Here is a 22,680-nt window from a genome sequence, read left to right on the forward strand (position 1 = left end):
TTCTCTTAAAATACAGTAAAATTTCTTTTCCAGAATATTACAACCCATTATTAAAGCCTCAGAGGTTGGCAGAGGAAGGAAGGAAGGGAAGGGAAGGAGGGAAAGAAAGAAGAAAGAAAAGAAGAAGCAAAGAGAAAACTTAAATCAGATAAATAGGTAAACAGTTTGCTCCCAGGCTTACTATAAGAGGAAAAAAACATGGTTAAGTTTCCAAACCACTGCAAATCTTATAAATACTGACATAATTAAATACAGCTTGAAGCACATAATACCATTATAGTTACATAAGGGGAAAAGGATATGTTAGAAAGAGTGATGACTTGTGAAATGGTCATTTGCCATACCAACTCTACCTCCCCTCATACCACTTTGAAAGGAATGATACGGGTCTAGAAGAAGGGAATGGCAATCCACTCCAGTATTCTTGCCTGGAGAATATTCTTGAAAGAGCAGCCTGGCAGGCTACAGTCCATGAGCTCACAAAGAGTCGGACATGACTTTGCCTGTGTATACTGAACTGAAGGAGGTATTTGAGGTAAACTAAACTAACCCTTATTAATTAAAGTGTTTTTAAAGTGAGTTTCCTATTTACAATGTCAACTGTGATTTCTTTTTAGGTATATCCTATCTTCATTTTTTTTTAAATAGAAGCTTTAAGTTAGCCCCTAACTCTTCTCTTTTGGTACAGAAGGAAAGCAGTTTTTAATCTGTCACAGGTCTATATGATAGACCATCCATCCATATAAAAATGATTACTATTGTTTAGCAGCTCAGTGGCATAGTCTGAAATTGTGGCGCCACAGTCATGAGTTTACATGGAGCGGTGGTGATTTGTGATTGTGTGCTTACTCTTGGATTGTTATGGTTTGCTTTACCAACCATGGAACCAAAACATCAGCTCTAACTGTTGCACACTTGCCAGAATGCACTGTGTATGGTGACATTTTACATGGTGACAGTGGAAACGTCCACTTGTCACTCCCCTTCACCCACCACTGAATGGTTCTCGTGGTCTCCTCGCCAAGTGCAGCTTCCTGTCTGGGAGGCTTCCACTTCTAAAACACTAGCCAATTTTACTCTTTCCAGTTATTTTTACCTACTCTCTTAATACCATAATGACATTAGGAAAACCTTTTTTAGAGTCTTAATGTTCAATTTTTACTGCTATGGTTTAAAGGAAGAAGTAGAGAAACTAGATGTCGAGGCAATGTAGTATAAAAAAGAGAGACCGATCTGAAACCAAATCCCAGCTGTATCATCGTCTAGCTGGGTAATCTTCCACAAGGGGTAAAGATGGGGAAGAGTAGTGAGAAATCATATTTACTGAGCACCCACTTTGTGCGAGATGCCTTATGCATATCTTATTTAACACAACAATCCTACAAGATAAAAGCTTTTATCCCTAATCTTTCAGGATCTTTTCTTATTCGTTTATTTTTTAAAGATTAATAAGAGGCATATTCAAAATCTAAATCTCAAAGAATTTAAATAACTTGCCCAGAACCATAGGGCTTTAATCACAGAGCTAGGATTTAAACTCAGGTCAACTAACTCTGAAGTTCAATAAATATTCGTTCTTTACTCCAGGGAAAATACGGAGAATAGCAATTTGTATCATCCAAAGGATCAAAGATAGATTTTTTATGGGCAGAAGTTGAAGAATTTAAGTTGCTTAGCTTAATAAGTAGTTTTAAACATTTTAAATCAACTATACTTCAGTTAAAAAAAAACTTTTAAATTTAAAGGTGATTTTTATTACCATTTTTAAAATGTCAAGATTCTCTAAGGAATTTGTTGGACAATTATAATCTGTATCCATAAAACACTTGAAAATGAAAGGTAACGTACAGTTTGTATTATATAACAAAGAATTTTTCTGGGACAAGCTTGCTCATAGGGTGTATCGTTTGCAAGGTACTTTTCTAGGTGCTGAGAAAGAATCTCAAACGAATAGACTAAAATCTCATGGTCCTATGAGAACAGGCCAGAATATACAAGGAGCTCAATATATATTGGATAGCTCAGTAATTAGGTAAGATGTGGTAATAACATGCAAGGAAAATGACTGTATCTCTGGAAGTCTTCAAGTAGACAAAGGGAAACAGCCTAAAAAAGCAGCTAGATAAAAACAGAAAACCATCAAAATGACAGCTTAGACTAGTGATTTCTAACTTTTTGATAATGGTAACACCCAACCATGTTTCATTTTGCATTGTTCCTTCCTTAAGTTCTATGTGGTGTGTGTGTGTGTGTATGCACACACATGCATGTTCAGTCATGTCGAACTCTTTGTGATCCTATGGACTATAGCCTGCTGGGCTTCTCTATCCATGGAGTTTTCCAGGCAAGAACACTGGAGTGGGTGCCATATTTCCTATTCCAGGAGATCATCTGGACCCAAGGATCAAACCTGCGTCTCTTGCAACTCCCCCATTGGCAGGCAGATTCTTTATACTGAGTCACCTGTGAAGTTGCCTGTATGTCCACAGCTATTCACAAATCTTAGCTACATGATACTCTACTTAGAACAGTGCCAAAATGGCCCTCTACTATTTTAGCCACCCAAGACTAGCCTTTCATTCATCCTTGGTTACACAGTTTCTACATGAATGACCACAGTTGGATTAAGAATGAATCTTGAATTATGAAATTATAGAACCCTTCAAATTTTTAAAATATAGTCTTCTTTCTTCAGTCAGGTGAATTACCTAACTATTGATTTCTAACAATGATTTTGAGTAACCCAGGCTGTAATTATTTCAGTTATTTCAAGAAATTTCATAAAATTAAGGTTTTAACTTATACATCTATATGAATAAATCCATACTCATGAATACATCCAGGGTCACTTATATTGGAGTGATCTATACGACTTATACTAGACATCTTTACTTTTTAAGAGACACAACACTTCTTACTTGTTATATAGTCAATTGACTTTGAACTTGGACCAGAGGGGAATTAACAGTCCCTTTCATATCTGGAGAAGGGAAAGGCTCCCACTCCAGTATTCTAGCCTGGAGAATTCCACGGACTGTATAGTCCATGGGGTCACAAAGAGTCAGACACAACTGAGCAACTTTTACTTCACTTCACTTCATATCTGTAATTCATCTGAACTTATCCATCCTCAAAGATAAACAAAACCTACATTTCTCATTCCCAATGCCCTCAAATTAATGTGTATTTTGGCTTAATAAAAGTCTTATAGTCTAAGGTAATGAAATAAAGACAATGTAATGCATATACTTCATGAATTTTCTCTCCTGTTAATTATAAAAATAGGAAGAATACTAACAGCCAGTTTTTAATGTGTGCTCCCTGGTGGCTCAGACAGTAAAGAATTGGCCTGCAATGCAGGAAACCTGGGTCGGGAAGATCCCCTGAAGAAGGGAACGGCAACTCACTCCGGTATTCTTGCCTGGAGAAGCCCAAGGACAGAGGAACCTGGCGGGTTACAGTCTATGGCGTTGCAAGTAGACACGACTGAGCAACTAACACTTTCATATTTTTTTCACTTTACTTATGAGGATAAGTTTTCTGCATGTATTTTGTAATTTAATCCTTACAAAAATGTAAATGAGGCAAAAAAAACCTCCCTTTAAAACAATAAATAAAATTAGAGATACCTTTGTTTATTTGCCGTCTTCTTGAGATCTTCACCTGTATCCCATCACTGAAGAAAGAACTGAGAAGAAGCAGGAGCTTCCTGAGCCTCAGCTTTCCCACCAGGTTATACAACGGCACCTTCATTATTTTTGGCATTCTCCTATGGTTCGAAAAAAAGTGTTGACAATTTTCTGCATCTATAACATTTTGGATGAGCAATTTCCATCCTATTGTGTTTCCTCACATATGGTGTTCTAGCTCAAATAGCACTGGTATTTTTATCTTGCACAATTTAAGTATACCACTTTGAATTCTTCTTTGCTGACAAGTATCCAAATTACCTAACACAAATGAGAAAACTCCATGTGTGTTCATTGATTTTCAGACAAAAAATTTCCAACAGAATCACTGTATTTTACAGCTAGAACAGATCACAAGGACAATGTAATCTGAAGTAATAATCTACAGCAGAGAGGTTTAAGTGTCTCTGCTAGGTCAGGTTAACCAGTTGATGGTAGAAAAAACTAATAGTACTTCAGTACATTTTTCTAAATAAAAATGTCAATAGTTATTATAAAAATCCATATTATTTTTCAGTGTCCTGCAGAGGATGTTTCAATAATAAATGATGAGCACATGTTTATAACATTGTATTATCAGTACTGAAATTGAAAATTTGTGACTATGAGTTATATAATATCATTGTGGTTCAGAATTTTTTCCTGTATCTATAAATAGATTATGACTTCTTTGTTGGTTGGCAGAATATCTTTTTTCTTTATATATATATATACACACACACATATAATTAAAGATAGTTGACTTACAATGTTTCAGGTATATAGCAAGGTGATTCAGTTATATACATACACATATATTACTTTTCACATTATTTTCCATTATAGTAAGTTATTACAAGATACTGACTATAGTTCCCTGTGTGATATAATAAACCTTTGTTGCCTGTTGCCTATCTGTTTTTTTTTTTAATTAGAAATCTAGCATTCTATTCGTACTAAGTTAAACAAGTAGAATCAAACTGTCATAAATTTTTTAGCCAGGCAAAAATTCATGTTTTCTAAAATATATATAGTAGGTTACATACACTATATATATGTATAGAAAGGCCTATGCTTGACAAAGGCTTGAGAAAGAACATAAAAAAAAAGCAAGAAGAGATGGAGAAACTGGAAAACATAGACTAAATGAAATGTAAGCACTGAATAGAAATAGAAAAAGTGAAACACACTAGATAAAAGGCACAATTTCTTTTTAAACAATCTTTTTTTATATCCCTTAATAAACCTACACATACACGAACTACTTAACAGCTGAAAAGAGACTGACATAAATACATTTATATTTTAGACTAATACTATATGACTCAAAATAGAATCAAACAACTGTCACCCTGTATGAATGCAGGTGAATATGTTGTTTGGAGAGACAGAAAGTTGAGAAAACTTTTTTTTTTTCCTATCAAGCAATTGAGATTGTCCCTCACAGTGAGGGGATTTAGGCACTTCAAGAGATTGGTGAAGACTGGAATAGAAAGTAGATGGAATGATGAGAGCTGACTGAGTCTTAAGACATCTGGTGGTATATGCAGATCAAATTGCTCAATAAAAATAATAGCTAATAATAACTGAGGACTTAGTGCATGCTTGGTTCTCCTCTCCTTGCCCCTGAGTTAAATCATCTACAGTTCGAGAGTCAGTTCAGTCACTCATTTGTGTCCAACTCTTTGCGATCCCATGGACTGCAACATGCCAGGCTTCCCTGTCCATCACCAACTCCTGGAGCCTACTCAAACTCATGTCCATCGAGTCGGTGATGCCATCCAACCATCTCATCCTCTGTTGTCCCCTTCTTCTGCTGGCTTCAATCTTTCCCAGCATCAGGGTCTTTTCCAATGAGTCAGTTCTTCGCATCAGGTGGCCAAAATATTGGAGTTTCAGTTTCAACATCAGTCCTTCCAATGAATAGTCAGGACTGATTTCCTTTAGGATTGACTGACTGATCTCCTTGCAGTCCAAGAGACTCTCAAGAGTCTTCTCCAACACCACAGTTGCAAAGCATGAATTCCTCCTTGCTCAGCTTTATTTATAGTCCAACTCTCACATCCGTACATGACTACTGGAAAAATCATAGCTTTGACTAGATGGACCTTTGTTGGCAAAGTAATGTCTCTGCTTTTTAATATACTGTCTAGGTTGGTCATAGCTTTTCTTCCAAGGAGCAAGAGTCTTTTAATTTCATGGCTGCAATTGCCATCTGCAGTGCTTTTGGAGCCCCCAAAAATAGTCTCTCACTGTTTCCATTGTTGCCCCATCTATTTGCCATGAAGTGATGGGACCATATGCCATTGATCTTAGTTTTCTGAATGTTGAGTTTTAAGCCAACTTTTTCACTCTCCTCTCACTTTCATCAAGAGGCTCTTTAGTTCTTCACTTTCTGCTGTAAGGGTGCTGTCATCTGCATATCTGAGGTTATTGATATTTCTCCCGGCAATCTTGATTCCAGCTTGTGCTCCATCCAGCCCAGCATTTAGCATGATGTACTCTGCATATAAGTTAAATAATCAGGGTGACAATATACAGCCTTGATACACTCTTTTCCCAGTTTGGAACCAATCTTTTGTTCCATGTCTAGTTCTAACTGTTGCTTCTTGACCTGCATACAGATTTCTCAGGAGGCAGGTCAGGGGGTTTGGTATTCCCATCTCTTGAAGAATTTTCTACAGTTGGTTGGAAAATTTGCAAAAAACTTCACAAAACCTTAGGTTATTCTTTCCCTATTCTGTGAAGAAACTGAGGCTCAGAGAAGTCAGAACATTCACTCAACTGAACCAGCTACTCGATAGTGGAATCAGAATTCAAACACTGATGTCCACCAAGGCCTATGCTCCCAACCACAGTTTAATAGTTAGGATACAACCTAACTTAATAGATGAGTATGAGGCACTTAATTCAGTCAGAGCAAATGCTGGGCTCCCAAACAGGAGTTCACTTAATGTTAATTCCCAAACAGGAGTTCACTTAATGTTAATTCCCTGCTTTTGATTTCAACCCACTCTTCTCATACAGATTTACTCATCTTCTCCTTAACTCCCTGAGTACACATACACATAGCCATATACTCACACACACTCTAGTCTTTTTATTAACAAGGTCCACACTCAGGTGTCTAGGTAATGAAAGTGAAAGAACGTGAAAGTTGCTCAGTCCTGTCCGACTCTTTGCAACCCCATGTACTATACAGTCCATTGAATTCTCCAGGCCAGAATACTGGAGTGGGTAGCCTTTCCCTTCTCCAGGAATCTCCCCGACCCAGGAATTGAACCGGAGTCTCCTGTACTGCAGGTGGATTCTTTACCAACTGAGCTATCAGGGAAGCCCACTATACATCAAACTTCTATTCATTTACTCTTCTTCCTCTTAAGCTCATTTCTGTGCAATGATTCCTGCGATCCTACCTCAACAAACCTCCGCTGCCCCATATCTTTCAAGGTAAATGTAAACACATACTAAGATTGAGGCTGGGTTACAAAATATATACACGTGCATAGTCCAATATACAGCAGAATTCAATTCAAAAAGGAGTCTTCTCTTCCCATTATCTAGGGAGATGCCCGAGGAATACCAAAGACATTTGGCTCTGGTAGTGGAAATTGGGAAGCAATGGTGAAATGAGGTAAGACATTCCAGGGCCCGAAAGTGGACGCAAGTCATCAGCTGCTTCTCTGAGGAACTTGTTCTTTTTGGATAAGGGCTATACGTACAGGCCTCGATCTGCTGCCACAGCCTCCAGCCCCCTCTACCTGATTCTGAACCCTGCTCAGGCTGGAGCAGATGCCTACAATGCGGGGAGTCTCATTTGTAGGAGATGAGTGTTGCCTTGCTTTATTTTACTGTTTGCCGCCAGCCAGGGTAAGGAGGATGTGTCAGAAATCATGGAGAACAGCAACAGCCAAGCTTTCTCATGCAAAGACTAAGCAACTCAGGAGCAGCAAATCATGACTTGCACTCAAGTATTTAACGGATCATGGGAAAACAAGCTTCTCTCCTGCCTGCCTGCCTGCCCTTTTGGAACCAGCTCTGGCAGACGTGGGCAAAACCGGGGTGGCGTCTTGCCGGGCTCTAGAGGGCGGGCGATGCAGGGACGCGGATAACTCAGCCCCTCGCCCCGCACCAGGGCCAAGGGCCGAGCGGGAGGCTCCGGAATCGCCCCTTGATGATCCCAAAAGGCAGACTGGGCCCTGATAAATATCCCGCCCGGCTGGATATAGGGAGCGGAGCTTACAGCGGTCCGGGAAGTACACAGTCAGATCCAGCCAGCCACTCCCTCTCCATAGCCAGCCTCGCCCTTTTGCTGCGGAGCCGAAAGGGTTACTACGCCTGCGCAGTACTAGTCCCGCCACTCCCACGCTTTCCTTTCCGTGGCCTCCTGCCCAGCTTGCTGTCGCTTAGCAACGCACAAGTCACAGTCGCGGGTTCTCCGCGCGTCCCTTTCCTGGCAGGGTTTAGTCCATGGTTTTCCTGTGAGGCTCCTCATTGCCTCGAGTCAGACCGTAGGAGCCCATGGAGGGAAAGGAGGATAAGCAGCAGTAAGTGCTGAGCATTGGTTTTCTATTTCTCCTTCCGAAAATGTTTTCTTCCCTGGGGGGAGGGTTAAGTGAGATCCGAAGGGTGTCTTCAGGCCATCCGGGACTTTCCTCTGCCAATCCCCTTTCCTACTCTAACTTCTAGTATTGAGTGCAATAATACTTTTTAAAACGCATTGTTTACTGAGCGCCTATAATGTATTAGGCACTTTACATGCATTTCTTGGCCTAAAATTCCTGACACAATACCATCTTGAATCATCCATTCCTTCTGACATCTAATTTATTAGCAAATTCTGTAGGCTTTACCTTGAAAATAAATGCAGACTCCTCCACGATCCAGTATTTCTACGGTCATTCCCACTCAAGGCAGCGTTCTGCGTGGTCTTTTTACAGCATAAATTTAGATTCCTGTTCACCCTTGACCACTGCAGAGGAAAAGCTTCTACATGGCGACTGTGTGTCCTCTGCCTTCCTTGGCCTTGTCTGGACTTGCCTCCCTCTGACAGGGTTCTGCTGCAGCACTGAGGCCTCCCTGCTACATCTGCAGTAACTTTCTGAATGTTGTCCCCGGAACAGCGTCAGCATCACCTGAGCACTTATTCAAAATGCACATTCTGGGGGGTGGTGAGAGGGTCCCCTTCTCTCCACAGATGCACCATATCAGAAACTCTAGAAGGGCATGATAATTGGGTGTTAACAAAGCCTCCAGGTGATTGTGATGTACCCTAAATTTTGAGAACTATTCAATCAAGCAGCTTGTTACAGCTTGTTATGTCGTGAAGCCAGGTTATTTGCTTGCAAAGCCTGTTACTTTTGTCTCTAAAATGGTGGTTCTCAAATTTCAATGTATATGAGAATAATAGAGTTTCCTGGGCACCTGCCCCAAAGATTGATTTGGTAGGTTGGGAGGGGGCCCTTGAATTTGCATTTCAGACAAACTGACAACTGATACCAGGGCTGCTACTCCAGGAACCATGCTTGAAAAAGCACCATCCTAAGGTCAGGTACTTCTGCTGCAAAGCTTTGGCAGCTACAGTTCCCTTGCTAGAATGCACTCCCTCAATATCCACTTAGCTCTCTCCCCTCTTTCCTTTTTTCATTGCCACCTTCATAATGCAGCCTCCACCTTATCTAAAAATGCCTCCTACCTCCCATAGACATGGACTTCTTTCCCCCATTCCCTGATTTATTTTTGTCCTCAGTACTTAAAAGACTATATATTTTACTTTTAATTTCTCAATTGCCTTCACCTGCTAAAATGTAAGCTCTGTTTACTTTGTTGCTTCTCTATCCTCAGTGCCTCAAACAGCACCGAGCATATAACTCAAATATTTATTGAAAGAATGAATGATTTAACGTTATTCTCACACGTCTTATGATAGGTATTATTGTCCTTACCATGCGAAGAATTGGAAACCAAAGCTCAGACAGTAAATGGCAGAGCTGGGATTCCAACCCAGGTCTGACTTATTTCAGAGCCCACTAGTATTTTTAACTGGAGAAGGCAATGGCAACCCACTCCAGTACTCTTGCCTGGAAAATCCCATGGACGGAGGAGCCTGGTAGGCTGCAGTCCCTGGAGTCGCTTCGAGTCAGACACGACTGAGCAGCTTCACTTTCACTTTTCACTTTCATGCACTGGAGAAGGAAATGGCAACCCACTCCAGTTTTTGCCTGGAGAATCCCAGGGACAGGGGAGCCTGGTGGGCTGCCATCTATGGGGTCGCACAGAGTCAGACACGACTAAAGCGACTTAGCAGCAGCAGCAGCAGTATTTTTAACTGTGCTTTCTTTCTAGTAAGAGATAACTAAGAACTCCATATTCCACATTTATGAGTCAATCTAGAGCCACTCAGACCACAAATACTTAATCAAATGACTGCATCAGTATGTGAGCAAACAGCCACAGTCCTTTCCTTAGGGACCTGATTCTAGTACAAACGTACTTCTGGGTTACAACTATGAGAAGCAGATGGAAAAAACTGATGCCAGAAGTCTATGATGATAAATAATGGCCTTTAAATAAATTCATTTCTGAAAAGATAACAGGAAAAGCCTTTGAAGTGATTTACACTTAACCGGTAATCATTTTTTCCAAACCCTTCACAGAGAACAACTTCTGTTGGGACACAGGGAACTGGAATCCAAGGGTCTTGAATATTGTGTGTGTTCTGGGTGAGGGTTGGGTGTGTGCAGCTAACACAAAGCCAGAGTGACAAGTCCAGCAGATTCACCAGAAATGTGTAGACAGTATAGTGGCAAGACACTTGTCTGGATGTTGGGTACATAATGATGAATGAAACCCAGTCATCACCTTCATGGAACTTAATGGCTTGTAAAGGACATTTGTAGTGCTTACTAGAACAAGTAAACAAAAATAGGTACATAAATGATAAACCCTAGTTTGTGTAATGAAAGAAATGAACAAAGTACTAAAACAGAGAATACATGGCTTGGGAAGGGGAAGTCTAGGAAAAGCTTCTGGATTCTTTACCCACTGAGCCACTAGGGAAGCCCAAAAGCTTCTGAGGAGATGACGTTTCAGCTGGGGACCTAAATGGTAATGAGTCAGAAGCTGTGCAGGGAGCTGTGGGGTCTAGCAGATGCCCTGAGGGAGAGGAGACTAGTGTGTTCCAGGAACTGAAGGTAGGCAGTCTGGCTGAAGAGATTAGTGGGAGCAGGGTCACACAGGGTCTCAGAGCTATGATAAGGACGAAGTGTTTTATCATAAATGCAATGGAAAGCCACTGCTGCTGCTGCTGCTGCTAAGTCGCTTCAGTTGTGCCACTGGAGGGTTTTAATTGGAAAACCTGACAAGATAGAAGAGATGGACTTAGCTTTGGTTTGAAGTAAGGTAGGGCCATGGACACCCACTCCAGTACTCTTGCCTGGAAAATCCCATGGGTGGAGGAGCCTGGTAGGCTGCAGTCCATGGGGTCACGAAGAGTCAGACACGACTGAGCAGCTTCACTTTCACTTCTCACTTTCAAGCACTGGAGAAGGAAAAGGCAACCCACTCCAGTGTTCTTGCCTGGAGAATCCCAGAGACGGGGGAGCCTGGGGGGCTGCCTTCTATGGGGTCGCACAGAGTCGGACATGACTGAAGCGACTTAGCAGCAGCAGCAGCAGCAGGGCCATGGACAAGGCTAAACAGAATACTCACTTTCTCTATAAATTTCGAATCTTCTTCACCTTCCATGGGTCAGGGCTTTGATTTTTTCTACATAAAAAGTATCTAAACTCAATATTTTGTTCTTACCTTTATTTTTCAAGTATCTGAAATTTTTTAAAAAGCACCTTTTATAAAGTCTATTACTCATTTGAAAGGAGAAATACTTTATAAACTATTCCTCTAAAATATTTTTATTTATAACATTAGAAAAAATCAATAATTTTTATTTTTATTCCAGGGTAGTCATTAGAAGCAAAAAATGATGAGATTGAATTAGCTGTTCTGATGTCTGCATAGTGGTCTCTTCCTGAAAAGATAAATAATAGCGCTCATTTGGTAGCTTTTGTAAGTCTGCTAGGTGAGCCTTTAAAATTAAATAGATGGCTTTGTCACCTCGTCCAGATGACTAAATTTACTACATAACTAACTTAAGATGAATTAAAATTAGCATGTGACATAGGCACCTGAATAAATACTGTAAGCATGATTTGTAAGAATGATCAAATCACTACTCTTTCTTTACTCCAAGCAAATGTCTGTACACTGCATTGGTATAATAGTAATAAAGAATCATGATTAAAACAAATATCTTTATCTTTTATATGATTTCAAATGAGAGGATACCTTCTCAAATTTTAATTGCACCATCCCCTAATATTTATTAATAAAGCCTAAATTGTCTTGACACCTGAAATATATTTAAATCTTATTTTATATGATGATCAATCAGCACTGAAATGTTCATTGGAATAAAGGATATACTATTTAATTCTGTTTTTCAGACAGCATAAAATAGAAGATGCTGGTATACTGTATGTAACTGAAAAAGAAGAATTCAAACATGAAAAAAAACCTGGAAAAAGTATTCAACACTCAAAACCATGTGTTGGGAGAGGACGTGTATATTATGCTAAATTCATTAACACAAATGTAAGAACATGCAATGAACCAGTTCCCTACATAGATGTCAAAAAAGAGCCAGAAAATCAGGTTGGATTGATGTTCATTACATACAAATATAGATTTAGATTCAGAAATGTTTTGCAGGATCATTTTGTCACAGACTACTTAAAGGATGTGACATATCTCAGACTAATACTTTTTATAATCCAATAGTTAAAAGCAGTAATCTGGAACAACACTCACAGATAATGTCTGCATACAAACAATGTGTGCGTGTATAGAAGGAATCCAAATAATTGTTTTTCTCAACTGGATCAGATTACAGTCACTCAGCAGTGCTTAGGGAGAGGAGGGGCTATTGAAGAAATCTCTTCTAAAATATTGTATTTGTGACAGATATTATAAAAATTTCCATGATACTCAGTAATTCAAATACTTTCTATAAAAAATAGCTACCAATTATTGAAAGTGTGCAACGTGCTAGGAATGAGCTAAGAGTTTCATGTAAATTATATCCTTTAATCTGCACAACTATTTCTAGGAGATATTATTGGAAATAGTTTAGTGATAACATGCTCTAATATAGTAAATTAACATAACCTGAGATTACATAGTAAGCAAATGTCACAGTCACATTTCTGACCCAGGACTCTCAATCACACTTTCATTCACTATTATATTAAATATATTCCATTATCTTTTCTTTAGAATCAGGTTTGTTGAGGTTTATTGTATTAGTTTCCTATGTTGCTGTTAATGATTACTACAAACTTAAAACCATAGCTTAAAGCAACACAAAGTTATTCTCAACAGTTCTGAAGCTCAGAAGTCCACAGTCAATCTCACTGGCCACTGGCAGAGCTGGTTCCTTCACCAGGCTCTAAGGAAGAATCCACTTCCTTGTCTTTCCCACTTTCTAGAGGTTGCTGCATTCCTTGGCTCAAAGACCCCTCTTTAAAGCCAACAACATAGCATCTTCAAATCTCTGACTGACTTCCCTGCCTCATTCTTCTAAGGACCCTTGTGATTATACTGGGATCCTTAGAAAAAAACAATCTGGATAATCTCCCCTTTCCAAGATCGTTAGTCATAGCCGCAAAGTCCCTTTGCCATGTAAGGTTAGGTGTGCCTAGTCACGTCCAACTCTTTGCCACTCCATGGACTGTAGCCCACCTGGCTCCTCTGTCCATGGAATTTTCCAGGCAAGAACACTGCAGTAGGTTGCCATTTCCTACTCCAGGGAAGGTTAGGTAGAGTTCCAATTTAACTTAACATTTAAATGGAGATTGCTTTTCGTGAGCTCTCTTTACACAGATAACATCAACTATTCATGTCATGAAACAGCACACCACAGCCCTGTGTGTGAATGTGAAATAAATAAGATAAATAGATAAATAAATAAAGTTTACCCTGGTTTCTAAAAATTAACTGGTTTATAGTAATAATGGCTTTAAAATGAGTAAAGAAAATAACGTTACTTAAATATTTAAATTGACATATATCTGTTATGTATTTTTTTTAAGAAAATGTCTTTAGCATAACAGATTGGTTGATTTTACTTAGTTGCAAGATTTTTAAATTAAATAATCAACTATATAGTTCTACATAGGGACATCAAATTGGTGATATTAGAAAAAGTAAAAACAGGTTTCAGCTCTGTTAGTTTCAATGAAAACTAATTTGGTTGTCTTATATTTTAAAATATTGGTAAATATTGATATTTCAAAGAATTATACTAGGTCAGTGTTTTACAAATTGTATTTTTTGGAGCACTAACCTTTGGCTATGTGCTCAACAAAATAAAGCTTCAAAGTCAAATATGCTGTGGAAAAGCTGTATTTTTATATACCCTTCTGAGAGCTTCATAGTTCACATCAGTAGATAAAGGTTCTGAGAAATCCTGTGGTAAACTTGTTTAACTTGCTTATCTTAGTATTTGTCAAATCTATTTAACTATGGAAACCTCTTTTATATAATACTTATTAACATACTGCAGAACTAGTATTCCACAGAACACAATTCAAGGATAACTGTTGCGTTTTCCTGAAAATGGTGCCGAAGGCAAAGAAGGAAGCCCTTGCCCCTCTCAAAGCTGAAACCAAAGCAAAGGCCAAGAAAGCAGTGTTGAAAGGCGTCCACCACAGCCACAAACAAAAGATCTGGAGGTCACCCACCTTCCAATGGCCCAAAACACTGCGGCTCAGGAGGCAGCCCAAATATCCTTGGAAGAGCGCCCCTAGGACAAACAAAGCTGACCACTATGCCATCATCAGACTCCCCCTTGCCACAAGTCAGCCGTGAAGAAAACAGAGACAGCAACACACTGGTGTTCCCTGTGGCTGTCAAGGCCACCCAGCACCAAACTAAACAGGCTGTGAAGAAGCTCTATGACATCGATATGGCTAAGGACAACACCCTAAGCAGGCCTGATGGAGAGAAGAAGGTGCATGTTTGACTGGCTCCTGACTATGCTGCTTTGGATGTTGCCAACAAAATTGGGATCATTTAAACTGAGTCCAGCTGGCTAATTCCAAACATAAAAGTTTTCACTATTAAAAAAAAAAAAAGAGTAACTGTTATTGAGCAAAGTATGAATTGCTTAAAAAGAGGTATTTTTCAGCATTCTTTCTGATCCACAACAAAATACAGAGGAATGTAGATACAATGTAACTCTAGTGTTTGCCATAACACAAATTTTTTAAAGCCACGGAGGTCTACTAAAAAACATATGATTATCTATGTGTAAGTTGTTGTCAAAAGTCTGTATTTCCCTAAGAATCCCTACAGCATAATGTTATGTTCCATAGACAGCACCCCCATCGCCACACCCCCATCATCACCGGCAGTCATCTTGGCCAGGCTGCTCTAGAGCTTGGCTTATCACCTCTAACATTCTCTTAACTAGTTTCTCCAGGATATCCCACTTGCTTTCACTATATCCCCCCAGGATTCTCCCTTAGTTTCTCAAAGAATGGAAGTAATTTTACTGATGCATTTCTGAAGATATTGGGATGACAGAAATATAATACAGAGATGGCCTCACAGTGGTTTCCAAGTGTAGCCAAGAGGCCTGCAGTACAACAGCTCTTGGGCATTCCAGGAGCCTGCATCATAGTGAGTCTTGTCATTAGGAATCTCCAAGTACCTTCCTACCATGGAGCCCCAGGGCGGGTCATCCTGGGGCAGGGACCCTGGGCTGGAAGGGAGGACTACATCCTCTCTCTGGGTCCAAAGTTTGGGGAACAACTTTTCCTTTAGGCAAAACTCCCTCTACAATCTGCAGGATTGTGGTCTGGCCCCCAAAACCTAGACAAAGCAGTTACAGAGAGGGCCCTTTCCAGTCTCCTTTATCATAAATAACTCCACATCAGCCCCTCGCAATCCAGTGTAAGTGATTGTACACAGAGTGGTAAAGTTTTATCCTTAGTCCTCCCCTTCAGCGTGAGGTAAAGGGAAAAAAAGTAAGCCTCCACCTTTACCTTTAATCTTTATAATCTGAGCAAATGGACCAAAAGGGCATGCACATGTATCTGGGTGCATACTCGCTTTCAGTCTTCTAGGCAGGAACCAGACTTTGGGGGGATAGGGCAAACTATTCAGAAATAGAAAAGATACAAAAAAGTTTTTGAACTGTAGGATTTCATTCTCCTGAAGTGAGGATTCATCCAATTGATGACAGTAATCAGAACACTCACCAACTCCAAGGGTCTTAAAATCATCAATCACAACAGGAAAAATTGCTCATTATTTTCCTTATATGCATCTGTAAAACCAGAGAGACCATTTTGGTAAAATTCTAATTTCAAGTTTTCTTGAAAGGTGAATAATCTCTGCTTTAGGGCTAGCTTTTGCACTATACTCTGGTTTAAGGAAAAAAACTGAAGTCTACCAGACATAGTCTCATTCCAGAGTCACTTCTCTAGTAACTCGGATGTTAGCAAAATAAATTTCTGATCTACAGAAGATTATATAAAGAAAATACCTTAAAACCTTATCATATGGCTTCTCTGTTGGTCCAGTGGTTGGGAATCTGCTTGCCAGGGTGGGAGACACAGGTTTGATCCCTGGTCTGGGAAGATCCCACATACCGTGGAGCAACTAAGCCTGGGTGCCACAGCAAGAGAAGCCACCACCACCTATTGAAACTAGAGAGTACCTCTCAATTCGTTCACAACTAGAGAAATCCCAAACACAACAATGAAGAACCAGCATAGCAATGAAGAATCAGCACAGCCAAAAAATAATAATAATAATAATAATAATAATCTTAAAAAAACCTTATCATAGAAGATCTTTCTCAAGATATTTATTTATAGCCTCTTTTTATTTTTGAAATAATTTAAATAACTTGGTGTTTGTCTGGCTTTGCCTTCCACAGCAGATTTGTGATAGCAGTGCAGCACAGAAATGAGAGGCTCACACCAATAGATGGGGGCAGAATCGGGTGCAGCTCTGCTACCTGGGAGAGATACACCTTGGGGAAGTTACTTCATCTGCCGCCAGTTTTCTCATCTGTACAGTGTGTGTATAGATCTGGTAGAACTGGTACACACCTCAACACCTTGTGTTGAGAGTAAAGGAGAGAAGGCCTAGACCCTGGGACATAAGCACCACAGTAATCACAGAGTAGAGAAGAGCAAGAAGCAGGCACTCTGACAACAGTAAGACAAAACTATTTTGAGCCAGAGAGTTAGAAGATGCCATCTGTGTAGTGATCTGTTCTAGAATTCCTAGGATCTACATCAAGGAGTCTTTTTCACAATTCACTTTTAAGTTCATTCTGAAAAATGAGGCATTAGCCGGTTTTCCCTACTCCAAAATTCTTTGATTTGTGCAAACATTCATTTTTACCTCTGGTTACAGGTTGTTACTGGCCCTCATTACCAGTTGCAAAGGGAGGTCTAACTCTTTTCAACTGTGCAGGGCTTAGTTCATGCACATGGTCTTTGGTCCATGTCCATCTTATCTTTTTGTTTTTAATCATTTGGGGGCTTCCCTGGTGGCTCACTGGTAAAGAATCTGCCAGCCAATGCAGGAGACACAGGTTCAATCCTTGATCTGGAAAGATCCCATATGCCACTGAGCAACTAAGTCCATGCACCACAACTACTGAGCCTGTGCTCTAGAGCCCAGGAACTGCAACAGCTGAACCCATGTTCTGCAACTGCTGAACCTCGTGAGTAGAGAACCCTCTCTAGAGCCCGTGCCCCACAACAAGAGAAGCCTCCACAATGAGACGCCAGTGCACGGCAACTAGAGAGTAGCCCCTGCTTGCTGAGACTAAAGAAAAGCCAGCGCAGCAATGAAGACCCAGCACAGTCGAAAATAAATAGATAATTGACTCTTTTGGCCATGCCGAACAGCATGTGGGATCTTAGTTCCCCAACCAGAGAGCAAACCCTTGCCCCCAACATTGGCAGTGGGAAATTTTAACCCCTGGACCACCGGGGAAGTCCCCATCCCATCTTTCCAGTTTGAAGATAATTTCTCTTAAGGAAGAACCTCAGATTGAATAGCTCTGACTTCAGTTCTAAACAAGGCACACTTCGAATTCTAAGCCTTTCCGAGATGTCTTGCTATAACAGATTTCTTTCCCCAGAATACCCTACTTTTCCTTCCTTTGGTATTTTCATAACTTTCTGCCATCTAAGCTTCTTGACAATCTCTTGACAAGATGACTCCATTAGAGTATGTTTTCTTTGAATCTACTAAAGTGCCCCTTTTTATACATACAGGTCTCTTTGGAAATTAAGCTCAGTTGAAAGCTAACTCCCTAATATAGCCATATAGGTTTCTTTAGATGTCTCCTTCTTTTATAAATCAATTAAGCTTCAATTGTATTTTCAGAATTTAACTTACTAGAATTTCATATTTATCGCCCTTGAATCATATTTTAAAGTCTCTGACTGTGCAATAACAGTTGATTTTTTAAAAGGATGATCTCTTTCTTTAAAGCCCCGGGTAGCTGTTTGAATATACCCAAGGTTACTCTCATTCTCTAATATCCAAGAACTCTGAGGTATCACAGTTCCCTTTTCCCAAGGTCCTCTTCTACCTGATCAACCAGATGAAAAAATTTTTAGTCAGTTCTAAGACAAGTAACAATTCACCTCACTGCTTTCTCAGCTTCTAAGAGATCAGATTGTCAAATGGGCTAATGTAGAATCTTCACTTACTTCATACTTAGGTCATGTTTTATTATGAAAAATTCAGTAACACTGGAGATATTTCTGCTTAGAACAAAATTTTTCAGACTGAGTCATTAGTGAGTTATAAATCCATGTGGACTGCAACCAGCTTTATGAAATGAAAATAAAAAAGTAATATAATAGAAAAATAGCCAAGTGCACTGCATGTCGTAAAAATAAGTATTGTTTTGTGAAACCTCTAGTTATATGTGAATGTATGCAGTGGGCACTCTTGCATGACATAAAATGTATTTTGTGGCAGGGGTCATGGACTAAAAACTTTAAAAAACCATCATCTTAGATGATAATACATTATTTGTATTGCTGAAAGGAAAAGAACACAATGTAAATTTTAGGTTAAATCATGTTTACTATATGTTAATACATAGGCATACATGTGTATATATATATATATATAAAACTAATAGTACAAAACATAGAAATATAACTATTCTGTTGATTTTTACCACTCCATCTGTGGATAGAAGGTAGTTTAAGAACTTAGCAGCTGTATTTTAGCTAAAAGTATGTGATAATGCATTTTTAGATGCCTTTTAAGAAATATAGCCTTTGTGAAAATATTCAATATGTTTATTCCCAGATTTCAGAACAGTATTTTAGTACTAGAAAAATCCAGTAACTTGTTGACTCAAATTACTAAACATTCACAGACATCAAACAGCACATGAAAATATCTTACAATATCCAATTTTATGTTTCCATTTTCCTTCTCATGAAGGGTGACTGGTGGCCACATGGTAAAGAACTGGAAAATCCATTCCAACCACCGTATGACACTAAGAGCACCCAGAGGAGTGACTTTAAGAAGCCAACATGCCCATTGGTTTCTCCAGTCAAATACAGCAAGTTGCAAAAGCCTTCTTACGGAATAGGTAAGTTTAGCATGTCTCCATTGTCTCAAGTTACTGCTATCAAATTAAGATGTATTAGATGTGCTTTTACCTCCTGGGAAAAAATAGTCCTCTAAAGGAGTTGAAAACATATATGCGGCAAGTGCAGCCCTTGACAAGTTTGTTTCTCATCCCTTCCTGGTGGACAATTTAGCTCTAAACATGTTTAATATAACATAATAAAAATTGTAATAATCACTGATAACACTAGCCTCCAAGTCAGAAATACAGTGGCATTCTGCACAATACTGCCAGCAAACTTTTAAAACTGTAACGGTTAAAATAGGAGGCAACTCTAACAAGCAGTATTTCTCAAAAAACACACTGAGGGACACTAGTTTTTATGATGCTTATAGATACTGCTCAAAAAAAAAAAACAAAACAGGGAAAAACTGAATTTATAAAGTGAAACAGTTTTTTTCTTACTACAGAACTCTTAAAACCCTTATTCTAAGCATAAGCATAATGAATTTCCAAGAAGAGGAATGAAGTATGCTATGTTCGAATGTAAAAGACAACTTCATCCTTTGCAGAAGATCTACATGACTAGTATCTCACAAAACATAATTTAGGAAATACTGTTCTATACACTATTCATATATTTTGAGATCTAAAATTTGTTTTACCTGATGGCATCAGTATCATATCTAAGTCTTTCACATTTATTCAATTTGTTTCTATTTCTTAACCCAGTCCTACCCATCTCTGCCACAGGAGTAGGATTTTTTAGCAAGCCTTTTTTTTCCCCCACATTTACTAACTTACTTTTACCATAATGAGAAATTATTTCTATTTTTCTAAGCCAAGTAAAAAAGTCTAGGTCAATTGACTCTACTGGTGAAATGAAGTAAAACATGGCTCCCTCCTCCCCCAAATGACTACCAAAAAAAAAAAATTCACTTGAGTTCTTTCACTTAGGTGACTTGTATTTTATCAATGACACTAATATCAATACATGTTTAGAGACAATAGTGCTTCACATTTTCAAGGCTGAGTGGTGGTTTACCATGGTCTGGGAAGAGCCTATAAAGAAAGAACCATTTTTGTTAGTTCTTGTCCTGAATGTGAATCTTCATCAGTACTAATTAACTCGAATACTTCCAATAAAACACTGCAGTTTATGTATGTTTAAGGGTTTATTTGGGAATACAATTTTTAATAATTCTCTTTTTTGACCCCATGGACTGCATTGGTAGCCCGCCAGGCTCCTCTGTCCGTGGGATTTCCCAAGCAAGAATACTGGAGTGGGTTGCCATTTCCTTCTCCATTTAGCAAGTCTTCAAGCAGACATCAAGCTTGCCAGGAGAAGTATCAATAACCTCAGATATGCAGATGACACCACTCTTATGGCAGAAAGTGAAGAAGAACTAAAGAGCCTCTTGATGAAAGTGAAAGAGGAGAGTGAAAAAGTTGGTTTAAAACTCAACAGTCAAAAAAGATCATGGTATCTGGCCCATCACTTCATGGCAAATAGATGGGAAAATAATGGAAACAGTGACGGACTTTATTTTCCTGGGCTCCAAAATCACTGCGGATAGTTACTGCAGCCACAAAATTAAAAGATGCTTGCCCCTTGGAAGAAAAGCTAGGACAAATCTAAACAGCGTGTTAAAAAGCAGAGACATTACTTTGCTGATAAAGGTATGTATAGTCAAAACTATGGTTTTTCTAGTAGTGATGTATGGATGTGGAATTTAGACCATAAAGAAGGCTAAGTGCCAAAGAATTCATGCTTTTGTACTGTGGTGTTGGAGAAATCTCCTGAGAATCCCTTGGACAGCAAGGAGATCAAACCAGTCAATCCTAAAGGACATCAACCCTCAATATTCATTGGAAGGACTGATGCTGAGGCTGAAGCTCCAATACTCTGGCCTGATGTGAAGAGCCAACTCCCTGGAAAAGACCCTGATACTGGGAAAGACTGATGGCAGGAGATGGGGATGACAAAGGATGAAATGGTTGGATGGCATCACCAACTCAATGGACATGAGTTTGAGCAAACTCGGGGAGATGGGGAAGGTCAAGGGAGTCTGGTGTGCTGCAGTCCATGGGGTGGCAAAGAATCAGAAATGACTGAGCGACGTAACAACAAATAGAAGTGCAGGATCAAGTCCAAACAAAAATGTATGTATTGAGTACCCTCTCTGTTCTCACTCTATACAAAAGTTCACAAGATAAATATCAAATTTTCTGAACACAACAGTAAGCAGTGAAGGATTGCTTTGAGGTCAACAGTCCCTCAGTTGTAGCCTTCTGGCCTCAGTGACTGGCCAGTCTAGTTAAGGATACAAAAGGCAGCTAGACTGAAGGTCGGATATTAGAAAATGGTCATATTTAACATGATTTCTACCTCAAGAAGGGCAATAAATAGGGGGGGCAAGCCATGAGATAATCTATAACAATGGTGTCTCTTTTAGGAATGTAATTAAGTTTCCACTTCTAATTCAAGATGGTAGACTGAGCAGAAACATCTAAATCCCCTGCCTCCCACAACCCTCCTACATGATACCAAAGCAGTCAACCCACAAAAGACCCATAAAATGAGAAGAAGGGAAGGAAGAGCCTTCTGACATGTGAGAAGGAATGGAAGACTGTTGATGGATAAAAGACAGCAAAGAAGCAATAATCTAGAATATATAGAAGGAGACGCAACAAAGGAGAGCCAATCTGCCTGAAAAAAAAACACAGAAGTGTCTGAAGGCTCAGTCAGGAGACAAAGCGAAATGGAAAGTGTGGAGGGAGAATTAGAGGGTTACTTAAATTACTTCTCCAGTCATGAGCACTCTACCTTCTCCCCACACTGGCTGCTAGAGTCCAGTGTCTCAGCCAGATGTCAACTACCACGCTAGTTAGTTCAGTATTTCAAACTGGTCTCCTCTCCTATTCTTAACTTATGAAGGGACAACCAAAGATTAGAATTATGCCAAATTATATATATTTTTTAGTTTGGAGCATAAAGTCAAGAAAATATCACAGAGCATAAAAAAAAAACAAAGACAAAAACCTTAGAAAATATGAGAGAATAAAAAACAGAGACTCATTCTTGGAGTTCCAACTCTTCTGGAACTCCAGAAAAGAGTAAATGTAAAAGAGAGAGAATTATCCACACATAACATTTATTGAAAGTGAAAGTGTTGGCCTCTCAATCGTGTCCCCAGGTCTCCTGCATTGCAGGCAGATTCTTTATAATCTGAGCCACTAGGGAAGCCCTAAACAGTTATTAAGCATATACTGTCTGCCAGGTACTTTATGAAACTTCTAAATGTTAACTCTTTCAATTCTCACAGCAAC

The 22,680-nt window shown here is 39.3% G+C and overlaps 1 protein-coding gene and 1 pseudogene across 1 annotated transcript in view; both read left to right on the forward strand.

Moving 5' to 3' along the window:
* The first annotated feature begins 8,125 nt into the window (after window positions 1-8,125).
* CUNH2orf73 (chromosome unknown C2orf73 homolog) overlaps window positions 8,126-22,680 on the forward strand; it is a 28,388-nt gene continuing 13,833 nt past the window's right edge. The window contains 3 exon segments of the mRNA XM_040224836.1: window positions 8,126-8,215; window positions 12,170-12,317; window positions 19,218-19,371. Coding sequence (XP_040080770.1) covers window positions 8,190-8,215; window positions 12,170-12,317; window positions 19,218-19,371 — 328 coding nt within the window. The 5' untranslated portion in view covers window positions 8,126-8,189.
* On the forward strand, window positions 12,311-14,843 carry LOC120851817 (annotated as a pseudogene).

This window comes from Oryx dammah, unplaced genomic scaffold (genome assembly GCF_014754425.2).
Source record: "Oryx dammah isolate SB20612 unplaced genomic scaffold, SCBI_Odam_1.1 HiC_scaffold_25, whole genome shotgun sequence".
Classification (NCBI taxonomy): domain Eukaryota; kingdom Metazoa; phylum Chordata; class Mammalia; order Artiodactyla; family Bovidae; genus Oryx; species Oryx dammah.